Genomic DNA, 12,217 nt, shown 5'->3' on the forward strand with positions numbered 1-12,217 from the left:
ACGCCTGAATCTGGCCTCAAGGTGGCACGGGGTATGCATTCATTGTATCCAGTGACGCTTGAGGAGCAGGATAAGTTTAAGCTTCCTAAGGTGAATGCCTTAGTAGTTGCAGTTACTAGGAAGACTACTCTGCTAACTGAGGGAGGTGTTACTCTGAAAGACCCTCAGGATAGGAAGATAGAATCTTCTTTAAGGTCTTCATTTGATGTGGCAGCCCTGACTCTACAGGCAGCGATCTGCAGTTCTTATGCAGCACGTGCCTGTCTTCAGTGGATCCACTTATTTACTGATGGGGTGGTAGAGGCCAGTGGGGCAAATTTTCCGGATGTGGAATCCGGGCTGGCGTATCTTGCGGATGCCTCATACGTAATGATTAGAGCTTCAGCTAAGCAGATGGCTCTGGCAGTAGTTTCTACGCAGCACCTATGGCTACGGCATTGGGCAGCGGATGCCGCCTCAAAATTGCGCCTGGTGCATCTTCCCTTTAGGGGCAGGTTGCTGTTTGGGAAGGATTTGGATAAATTGGTGAAGGATTTTGAAGACTCTTAAGTCTCAAAGGTTGCCAGAGGATAGGTCCAGAGGGGCACCTAAGTCTCCCTCATCTAGGCCGCATTTTTGAGATACCAGAAGGTATAACCCGGGGAAATCAGCATAAAGGGCCTCCTATTTGGCAGCTTATCGTGACAGGTCCAGAGTTACGCAGCGGCGACCTTCTCGCCCTGCCAAATCCTCGGCCTTGATTGTGGAACCTCCTCAGTCTTCATGCCCTCCACAATGACGGGGTTTTGGTTCCTTCTGTCAAGTGAATGAGGGGGTGTCTGACCTCATTGCTGGTGGAATGGGCCAAGCTTCCATAAGGCTCGGAGATCTTCTGTGTAGAGAGTGAAGGTCACAGTTGAAATTGCTTTTTTCCAGGCGCAGATTCTTTCTGGACATCTCTGTGGTGAGCCTGGGGTTCCCTTCCGGGATATTGTGGACCCACCGGGGGGTCCTTTGGTTCCCCAGGAGATGGGTACTCTAGGTGGTGGGTCCTTGCATTACCTTGCGGCAAGTTTCCTGGCTCCCCCACAGGTTCAGGGAGCAAGCTTTGGGAGTGGGGTAAGCCCTCGGTCCTCCCAGGGCCCCATGGTGTCTGTAGAGAGGGTTTCATCTCTGAATGGTGAGAGGGCGAGTATAGCTTCATCCAGCTTGCGGCTCTGGCACAGCAGGGTGGCTATTTTAAGGATTGTCGGCAGCCCTCAGGTGTGATTCCTTGGGGGAGGTGGTCACCGGTCACTCCACCTTGGTGTAGGGTCAGGGGAAAGCTCCCTTCCATTGTGGTCTTACGACCTGGCTATTGAACAGTCAAGGCTGCAGTGGAGGGGGTATTCCGAGCAGGTTATCTCTACTCTATTGCAAGCAAAGAAGAGGTCTACCTCTACGACTTATGCTAGGATCTGGCGGGTGTTTGAAGCTTGGTGCATTCAATTAAGGTTTCCTCCTTTTCAGACTTCCCACTCTCAGATTCTTTCCTTCCTGCAAGAGGGGGTTGTTAAAGGGTTAGCCTGCAATTCCATTCGAGTACAGGTAGTGGCTATTGCATGTTATAGAGGGAAGGTGTCTGGTTTATCCTTAGGGTCTCACCCTGATGTGGTAAGGTTCCTTAAAGGGGTTAACCACATTCAGCCTCCTTTGTGGAGACCATGTCTGGATTGGAGTCTGAGGGTGGTCCTTAAAAGTTTGCAAGGGGCACCTTTCGAGCCTTTGGATACCGCCACACTTGAGGATGTTACCTTAAAGGTGAAATTTCTGGTGGCCCTGGCTTCGGCCAGGCGGGATTCTGAGTTTCAGGCTTTATCCTGCAGGAATCCATTCTTACATTTTTCAGAGGCAAGAGTTTCGATTCGGACGGTTCCTTCCTTTCTTCCAAAGGTGATGTCTCCTTTTCATGTCAATCAGGTCCTCTTTCTACCGTCCTTCAGAAAAGAGGATTGGGGGTCGAGGTTTTCTGCCTTGCATTTGCTCGATGTAAGGAGCATGCTCTTGCACTATCTTCAAGTTACTAATGATTTTTGATGTTCGGATCACCTCTTTTCAGGTCCTAGAAAGGGCTTGGTGACTTCTAAGGCCTCAGTGGGTCCGAGAGGCTATTTCTTTTGCTTATTTGTTATCAGGTAAGCAGGTGCTGGTGGCTCTGCATGCTCATTTGACGAGAGCGATGGCTACGTCTTGGATGGAGTCCAGGGGGTTTTCCCTGGAAGAGATTTGTAGGGAAGCCACTTGGTTGTCGTCCAATATGTTCTCTAGGCATTACCGCTTGGATGTGGCGGAGCGCACGGAGGCGTTCTTAGGTGCTTTGGTGCTCGCAGAGGCGGCATATTCGCCCCGCCTGTGTTGAGGTTACTTTGCTACATCCCACTAGTCTCTGGATTCATCTGTTGATGGCGCTAAGGAATGAAACATTATGTCCTACCTGTTAATTTTCTTTCCTTTAGATGCAGCAGATGAATCCAGAGCCCCACCTGATAGGTAATGTTCATGGATTTTTTTCTCACAGGTGCTGTCTCATGGTTGAGGTCAGAATTATTTTACTTATGGGAAAGAAGTTGGCTGGGTTGCAAACTACATTATTCAGATGCTTGGACATTAAGCGATACTGGCTGGCAAGAGGGACTTCATCCAAAATATACACCTGCGAATCAGTTCTCTATCTCCACCTGCTGGTAGATGTGTGCTATTCCACTAGTCTCTGGATTCATCTGCTGCGTCTAAAGGAAAGAAAATGAATAGGTAGGACATAATTTTTCATTTGTTCTCACTGCTGTCTACTTGCATTGCTCCTCTTCTTGGACTCTGAATTATCTACACAATATCACCCTCCTCTGGGCTGATAGACACCCCAAAACCTACTGAGCCCCTGACATTTCACCCCGTGGTTTAGGTGGTTCTAAAGTGTAGACATCCAGCAAACTTTTGCCTGCCATTCAAAAGATTGTGAGTGTGTTTCTTGTTTGTGTTTCAGATGCGGCTGAGGTTTGAGGATATCTCTGTCTCTTTCTCTCAAGAGGAGTGGGCTTATTTAGATGAAGAGCAGAAGGAGCTTTACAGGGAGGTGATGATGGACAATTATCAGACCCTCATCTCACTGGGTAAGGGATAAGTTTATAATTTTTTTTATCAGTATTGAGACATCATTATAAAGGTGAAAAACTAATGGATTAAGAGGGAAAAAAAATCACATAACAAAATTTATCCCAGGACAAGCAGGCAGCATATTCTCAACAGTGGGTGACGTCACCGATGGAACCCCACAGCGGATAGCCTCGCAAGCAGACTTGCTTGAAGATCTTCATAAGAGCTTACAAGTACTGCACTGCGCATGCGCGAGTGCCTTCCCGCCCGAGTCAGGTCGTGCGTCTCCTGTGAGGTACCTCAGTTCGACATTTTCTGCGGAGCCGAGAAGTCCTGTTCACTTCAGCTCTGCAGCTACTTCGTTGCCTTCTCTCACCGCAGCTTTCTTATTTTTGTTAGTCGCTGTGCTCGTGTTTCCTTTCCTTTTCTTTTTTATTAAAAAAAAACTTTTTTTCTTCCGGCTGGTGGCAAGGGGACCAAGGGGTTCGTCAAATGCGCGCAGTGTGGCAAGGCTATTTCAATCACCAACCTCCATCGTCGATGTATTGCTTGGTTGCGTCCTGAACATTGCCCCGACGCTTGTTCGCGCTGTGCTGCCCTTCAACCTCAAGCCCTTCTCAGACAACGTGCCAAGCTTCTTCAACTATTTGGCACTATGGAGCAGTATGCTGAGAAGGTCTCGACCTCGGCTTCGGGGACGGCTTCGACTTCCAAGACCTAGACCCCGACAACCGCACCTGCTTCCACCAAGGCCTCGACCTCGACACCTTCGGTCTCGAAGGCCTCGCCTGCAGTTCCTTTGAAGTCTTCCTCGGTGGATAAGTCTCCTGTCTCTCCTTCAGATACCATTCCTAAGAAGCCTCCAGAGTTTCAAGCATCCCAGGCCGTGTCTAAGGTCCTGCCAGCCTCTTCCAGACCTCCAGTTAAGCGTGCCTCCAAGCATAGGGAATACTCATCCTCGAGGTTGCCCTTCTTGGAGCGCACTGCTGCACCTTCGAGACCTGATCCCTTTGTCTCAGTGCCTATGTTCGAGGACATGTTAAAAGCCATTCTGACCACTCAGATTTCCTCGGTCATGGCTCAGCTCCTCCCATCCTCGACCATGCTTCCTACGAGCCAGCCTGAGCGGCAGTCTGAGACCCCTGTTGAAGCACCTCGAAGCAAGCCTCAGAAGTCTCGCCGTTTATCATCCAGTGACTCTTCGCCTACGCCTCGGATACAGTCTCCTGAACCTCGATCGAGGCATCGCTCGAGGCATCTCGTTCCAAGCTCAGTCAAGAGTCTTTTCTAAAGTGGAAACCCTCTCCTCCTCTGGATAATGAGTCTTCTATGCCTCGTTTATCAAAGGCTATCAAGACTTCTACTAAATCTAAACATAAGTCTCGCTAGGCTATTACGCCGGCTGCTTCTCTTCGCAGTCCATCGAGGTTGAAGACTCCTCCATCGAGACTGCCTCCGAGGGAGCCTTCTCCTCCTGCCTCGACCCACTCTGTTCCTCGAACCCTGTGAACTTCACCATCGAGGCTTTTGAAGCGCAAATACTCTCTAACTCCTCCTGTCGCAGGTAGTGAGCTTCTTCAATCACTGTACACCTGGATTCTGAGCCTCCTTCTCAATATTACAGAGAGGCTTCTCCTTCCTATTCAGTGGCTTCTAAGTCTCGCACTCCTTCTCCTGAAGGTCCTTCTGCCTCGAAGTCTGCCTCTTTTGCGAGGTTTGTCTTTGACATGGGGAAGGCTCTTCAGCTGGATCTCCATTCTGATTCCAAGTAACACTCCTGAGTTCTTGGCCGATATAGAGTTACCTCATCCACCCAAGGAGACCTTGAGGCTTCCTATGACTCCAGTGTTAAAACAAACTTTCTTCAGGAATATGGAAACTCCTTATTCCATTACAGCCATTCCATCTAAGCTGGAATCCAGATATCGCACCGTACCTTGCAAAGGATTTGAGAAATCTCAATTGTCTCACCAGTCCTTGGTTGTGGAATCTTCTTTAAAGAAAGCTCAACCATCTAAGCTCTATGCGGCAGTCCCTCCAGGCAGGGAGGGCCATACCATAGACAAGTTTGGCCATAGGCTCTATCAGAATTCCATGATGGCTAACAGAATTCTCAATTACAACTATACTTTCACTGCTTATTTTAATCATTTCCTCAAATTGATGCCTAAGTTCTACCCGGCTCTAGAGGAACAGTGGCTTCCAGAATTCAAACAAGTTATTCGGACTCTGTCTCAACTTCGACTCTTCATGCTGCAAGCCACATATGATGCCTTTGAGCTCTCTTCCAGAGTCACCACAGCAACAACGACAGCAGAAAGCTCAGACTCCTGCTGCAGCTAAACCAGCTCAGTCTTTTTGACATTCCCAGTCTGAGCATACCAACCTCCCTTCATCAGACTTCTCTTCTGCTCATAGGAGGTCATCTTCACCATTTTTATCACCAGTGGGAGATGATCACCTCAGATCTCTGGGTTCTCACCATCCTTCAGGAGGGATACTCACTTCACTTTCTTCAGGTGCCTCCAGATCGCCCTCCAAGAGAGTATCCTTCAAATTTGTCGCAACTTCCCCTTCTTCAGGAAGCTCAGGCTCTTCTTTGCCTTCGAGCTGTCGAGGAAATTCCCTTAAACCAACGGGACATGGGCTTTTATTCCTATTATTTTCTTTTCCCAAAGAAGACGGGAGACTTGCGACCCATTCTGGACCTCAACAAATTTCTAGTCAAAGAGAAGTTTCTGATGCTTTCTTTACCAAATTTATATTCCCTGATGAATCAGGGAGATTGGCTATGCTCTCTGGATCTCAAAGAGGCTTACACTCATATCCTGATTCATCCAGCCTCTCGCAAATATCTACGATTCCGGATGGGGAATCTTCATCTACAATACAGAGGACTCGCCTCATCCCCCAGAGTCTTCACGAAGTGTCTGGTGGTGGTGGTGGTGGCCGCAGCCCTCCGTACCCAGGGTCTTCAAGTTTTTCCATACCTGGACGACTGGCTCATCAAGGCCCCCTCTCAACAAAGGATTATTGCAGCGACCCAACAGACTATTACGTTCCTCCAATGTCTGAGGTTCGAAGTCAACTTTCCGAAGTCCCAGTTCAGCCCCTCTCAGTCTCTTCAGTTCATAGGGGCCATTCTAGACACTGTCAAGCTCAGAGCGTTTCTGCCTCCACCACGTTGGGATGCCCTCATTCGCCTTTGCCATCAAGTGTCTCATCTCACATCAATTTCAGCAAGACAAATGATGTTTCTGCTTGGTCACATGACTTCTACAGTTCACGTGACACCTTTTGCCAGACTTCACCTTCGCATACCTCAGTGGACCCTGGCATCTCAGTGGCAACAAGCCACCGACCCCCTTTCTCAACAAATTACAGTAACTCCTATGTTGAGGCAGTCTCTCCACTGGTGGATGCTCTCTTCCAATCTTTCCAGAGGTTTGTTGTTCCACACTCTCCCTCATCAGAAGGTTCTCACAACAGACTCGTCAACCTATGCATGAGGAGCTCATCTAGACGGTTTCCGTACCCAAGGCCATTGGTCTCCCGCAGACCGTCTTTGTCACATAAGTCTGTTGGAACTCGGAGTGATTTTCAATGCTCTCAAAGCTTTTCAACACCTTCTTCACGACAAGGTAGTCCTGGTCCGGGCAGACAACCAAGTCGCCATGTATTATGTCAACAAACAGGGAGGTACGGGATCTCACTCCCTTTGTCAAGAAGCTCTGAAGCTGTGAAGCTCAGAGCTATCTACATTCAAGGTCAGCATAACTGTCTGGCAGACAAATTGAGTCGTCAACTGCAACCACACGAATGGACACTCAATTCCTCGCCTCTGCGTCAGATGTTTGCTCAATGTGGGACTCCTCAGATAGACCTCTTAGCATCTCTCGTCAACAACAAGCTGACTCAGTTCTGCTCCCAGATTTACGCTCCCCAGCATATAGAGGCAGATTCTTTCCTCCTGGACTGGACGGGTCAGTTTCTCTATGCCTTTCCTCCATTCCCTCTGATTCTCAAGACTCTATTCAAACTCAAGACAGAACATGCCACCATGATTCTGATAGCTCCTCGGTGGCCCAGACAACCGTGGTACTCCCTTCTCCTTCAACTCAGCACCAGGGAGCCTCTCCTTCTACAAGTTTTTCCCTCTCTGCTTACTCAGAGTCAAGAATCCTTGCTTCATCGCAATCTGCAGTCTCTACACTTAACAGCTTAGAAACATAGAAATAGACGGCAGATAAGGGCCACGGCCCATCTAGTCTGCCCACCCTAATGACCCTCCCCTACCTTTGCTTAGTGAATAGAACCCACGTGTCGATCCCATTTGGCCTTAAAATCAGGCACGCTGCTGGCCTCAATCACCTGCAGTGGAAGACTATTCCAACGATCAACCACCCTTTCAGTGAAAAAGAATTTCCTGGTGTCACCTCGTAGTTTCCCGCCTCTGATTTTCCACAGATGTCCTCTTGTTGCCGTGGGTCCCTTTAAAAAGAAGATATCTTCTTCCGCTTCGATACAGCCCATGAGATGCTTGAACGTCTCGATCATGTCCCCCCTCTCTCTGCGCTCCTCGAGCGAGTATAGCTGCAGTTTGTCTAACCGTTCTTCGTACGGGAGATCTTTTAGTCCCGAGACCATCCGGGTGGCCATTCTCTGAACCGACTCCAATCTCAGCACATCTTTGCGATAATGTGGCCTCCAGAATTGCACACAGTATTCCAGGTGGGGCCTCACCATGGATCTATACAATGGCATAATGACTTCTGGCTTCTGGCTGACGAAACCCCTGCGTATGCAACCTAGGATCTGTCTTGCCTTGGATGAGGCCTGCTCTACCTGACTGGCAGCCTTCATGTCCTCACTGACGATCACCCCCAAGTCTCGTTCTGCTACCGTTCTTGTTAGGATCTCACCATTAAGGGTATAAGTCTTGTATGGATTATGGTTGCCTAGGTGCATGACTTTGCATTTTTTGGCATTAAAGCTTGGTACCTTTCAATCTAACTGACTCTCTCTACAGTTTTCTCAATCTGTACAGGACATTTTGGTAGCTTCCAGAAAGCCATCCACTAGGCAGTGTTACAGCCAGAAATGGACTCGATTTTCTACTTGGTGTTCTACTCACCAAATAGAGCCAATGTCTACATCCTTGGCTTCGGTTTTGAATTATTTACTTCACTTATCACAATCTGGACTCCAGTCTACATCTATTCGAGTCTATCTCAGTGCGATTGCTGCTTTTCATCAACCTCTTGATGGGAAACCTCCATCTGCACATCCTGTGGTTTCCCGCTTCATGAAAGGACTTTTTAATGTTCATCCATCGCTCAAACCACCTCCATTGGTCTGGGATCTCAATGTTGTCCTGGCTCAATTGATGAAGCTTCCATTTGAACCAATTGATAAGGCTCATCTCAAGTATCTTACTTGGAAAGTAGTTTTCTGATTACCCTCACGTCTGCTCAAAGAGTCATTGAGTTACAAGCTTTGGTTGCGGATCCATCTTTCACAGTTTTCCACCATGACAAAGTGGTCCTCCGTACTCATCCAAAATTCTTGCCTAAAGTTGTCTCAGAATTTCACATTAATCAATCTATTGTTCTTCCAGTATTTTTTCCAAAGCCTCATTTTCATCCTGGAGAAGTGGCGCTCCATACTTTGGACTGTAAATGTGCCTTGGCTTTCTACTTGCAACGCACTCAACCTCACAGAACAGCCCCACAACTTTTCATCTCCTTCGATCCAAATAAATTGGGGCATCCTGTCTCGAAGTGAACCATATCCAACTGGATGGCTGCTTGCATCTCTTTCTGCTATGCTTAGGCTGGTCTCCCTCTGCAGGGTCGAGTCACGGGCCACAGAGTTAGAGCAATGGCAGCGTCTGTAGCTTTACTCAGATCAACTCCTATTGAGGAAATCTGCAAGGCTGCCACTTGGTCCTCGGTTCATACATTCACCTCTCAGTACTGTCTGGATACTTTCTCCAGAAGGGATGGCCATTTTGGCCAGTCTGTTTTACAGAATCTTTTTTCTTAACTTGCCAACTCTCCCTCCATCCCATTATGCTTAGCTTGGAGGTCACCCACTGTTGAGAATACGCTACCTGCTTGTCCTGGGATAAAGCACAGTTACTTACCATAACAATTGCTATCCAGGGACAGCAGGCAGATATTCTCACAACCCACCCTCCTCCCCTGGTTGGCTTTTTAGCTAGCTATCTGAACTGAGGTACCTCACAGGAGACGCGCACCCTGACTCGGGCGGGAAGGCACTCGCGCATGCTCAGTGCAGCACTCATAAGCTCTTATGAAGATCTTCAAGCAAGTCTGCTTGCGAGGCTCTGTCAGTGACGTCACCCACTGTTGAGAATATCTGCCTTCTGTCCCTGGATAACAACTGTTACAGTAAGTAACTGTGCTATATTAAAAATAAGGTTTTGCACAAACACCATTACACTCAGTTGATCACATCAGTGATACTATAGACAGCAATTTGCATCTTCAATCACAGGTAAAACATATTCCCTTTATTCATTTTGTTAAAGTTGTTACATATGTTAAAGGAAAATGTCTTCTTTTGATGGTGCTTAAAATTGTAAATAATGAAAATACCTTCAAACCTAACTTTATTTTTATTCACATATAATCAAAATAAAGGTTAGATGGAAGGGACGCCCTGGATGGGGACTACGCTATGTTATGCTGTGTGCTAATGGTGTCTTATATACCGCTGTATCGCCTGTTGGATTCAGAGTGGTTTACAAACAGATGATTAGATATATGACTGATTTCCATATGTGGGCAAAATGCTTTGCAAGAAAATGCGCATCTATGGACTTGTGACCCTTAACTGTAATACTGTAATATTACAATTAGAGGTTTCGGTGGGAGTGAATGTGCCTTGCTTCCAACCCACTAGACCCAAGGACTAATAAATCCAGGTAGTGTATCAGGGGTGGGGGCATGATGGGGTGGACATTTTGGGACTTCTGCCCTTTGAGAGTGGGGTTGAAAACACATGGTAGGTGCTTAACGGGGGTTCTTGTATTGCAGAGGATCTATTAGAGGGGGAATGAATCAGTGGGATTGATGCTACAGAAGGGGTGCGTGTACATGGGGGAGATTTGATGTTGCTCGGGGTGTCTGCATGGGGGTTGGGGAGTCATGGAGCTCAGAGGGCATGTATGAATGCAATGATGCCAGTCAGGGCCTGTCCACAGAGGGGCAGAGCAGTAATTTGGAAAGCTGCTTCTATTGGTCTGATGCTGTAAGGTATTTCTTATGTTCATAAGAATGAAGGGCTGGACTAAAAGTGCTTTTATTATTTGTTAGGTTATAGTTCAATGCCCATTATTTGTATTTAGTATTCAATCAAATAATAATTTTCATTATTTGTATTGAAAAGACAGGCTGCTAATCTTTTCATAAACAAGCTGACCTCATGACAGTCCAATTGCTGTTATAATTTAGGTTTATTAACAATAAACAAAAGGCAACTCACATGAAACAACAAAAGTACAGCACGAATCCGTTCTCCGGGCTATGCCAGCCAGAATCCTCTCCGGGCTATGCCAGCCAGAATGCCACTTATATACTTTTAGTTCAGTAGCCTAAGGTACCACCTAGTTACAGATTATATACTCACTTTCCATTGGTTTGTCACATGCATCACTTCTATTGGCTATACATTTATCATGGAGCCATATTGAAGCATGACATCACCTAGTGTCAAAACTGACCTTTCTATTTCTCTGACACTGCATTCTTAATACTAAGGCAATAATTGCTGAGGACAGGCCTCCTCTGTCCTGAGCTTGATTGTAGTTTTGATAATTCTTTGGTAGGACATTTTATCCTGTACTGTTGCTTGAGTTTATCCAATGATGTCACAGTCAGCAGATCTCTGCCAGATACTAGAGCATCTTGCCTCCTACTGACAGGCCGAAATATGATTGTCCAGAGGCTTGAATTCATAAGCACAATGTCTCTCTTAGAAGTATAACTTTACTTTTTTGGGTTTCAGGGGTCTTTGCCTACATTTTTATGAGTTTAACCGCGGTATCAGTTAAAGTCAACGGATTTCCTTTTAAGTTATTCCATGGTATAGTGAATCACAGTAGTCTATGTGTGAGATGATCAGTGAATAGATTAGGGTTTGGATAGACGCAGGTTCTAGAACAGAGGTTATGGAACGAATTAAATGCAGTTTGTAGAAGCAGTTTTTAGTCAGTGAGCTAATTTGGTCATGATAGTTGAGATCTTTATCAAAGATGATTCCTAGTAGTTTTAATTTGGATTCGAATTGGAGGGGAGCGGAGTTGATACATATTTGTCCAAATATGGTGTGGTGGGGGTTTTTTTGACTGGGAATAGGATCCCTCATGATTTTGCTATGTTCAATGAAAGTCTGTTGGTTCATAGCCATAAGCTGATTTTGTCCAATTTGAGATTAATTTCTTGGATGTCGTTGATGTTTGCTAGATGAAGAAGTTGAATGTCATCGGCGTAGGCAAAAGGGATGAATCCAGTAGATTGAGCTAAAGTCAAGAGAGGGGCTAAGAAAATATTGAATAGTAGGAGGGAGAGAATAGAACCTTGTGGGACACCATAGGTTTGAAAGATTGGGGAAGAGGATGTTCCTTATAGAGTTTACTTGAAAATTCCGATCGGTGAAGTAAGAGGAAAACCAAAGAAGAGCGGAGTCAGTAATGCCACTGTTTTTAAGACGGTTGAGGAGAAGGTTGTGATCAATCGTGTCGAAGGCAGCCGGTAGATCAAGGGATATCAAGAGAACTGATTTTCTGTGATCATGAAAGTAGTAAATGGTGGTGGTGGTGAAGCCAAGTAAAGACAGTTCAGTTGAGGAGTTATTGTAAAACCCAGTTTGGTTTGGATGAAGGACATTTGTTTGTTCGAAAAATTCAGAGAGTTGGCGAAAAAGAATTTTTTTAGTGAGTTTGGAATTAAGGGTAGATTGGCAATAGGCCGGTAATTAGAGCATTGGGTTTCATCTAGGTTTTGGTTTTTTAGTTTGGAAAAACTAGGGCTCATTTCCAAGATTTATGGAGAACATTAGTTGAAAGACTTTGAGTGATCAT

General features: G+C 46.3%; 1 protein-coding gene across 3 annotated transcripts in view; it reads left to right on the plus strand.

Annotated features, from left to right (window-relative positions):
* LOC117354556 (oocyte zinc finger protein XlCOF6-like) overlaps nt 1-12,217 on the plus strand; it is a 66,363-nt gene that overhangs the window by 40,454 nt on the left and 13,692 nt on the right. For 2 of the 3 annotated variants that reach the window (XM_033932285.1, XM_033932283.1), the window contains exon 2: nt 3,002-3,128. The exons of the other annotated variant lie outside the window; for it this stretch is intronic. In XM_033932285.1, coding sequence (XP_033788176.1) covers nt 3,002-3,128 — 127 coding nt within the window. The remainder of the gene's footprint in view (nt 1-3,001; nt 3,129-12,217) is intronic. 3 annotated transcript variants of the gene reach the window in all.

The sequence above is a fragment of the Geotrypetes seraphini genome, chromosome 2 (assembly GCF_902459505.1).
Source record: "Geotrypetes seraphini chromosome 2, aGeoSer1.1, whole genome shotgun sequence".
Taxonomy (NCBI): domain Eukaryota; kingdom Metazoa; phylum Chordata; class Amphibia; order Gymnophiona; family Dermophiidae; genus Geotrypetes; species Geotrypetes seraphini.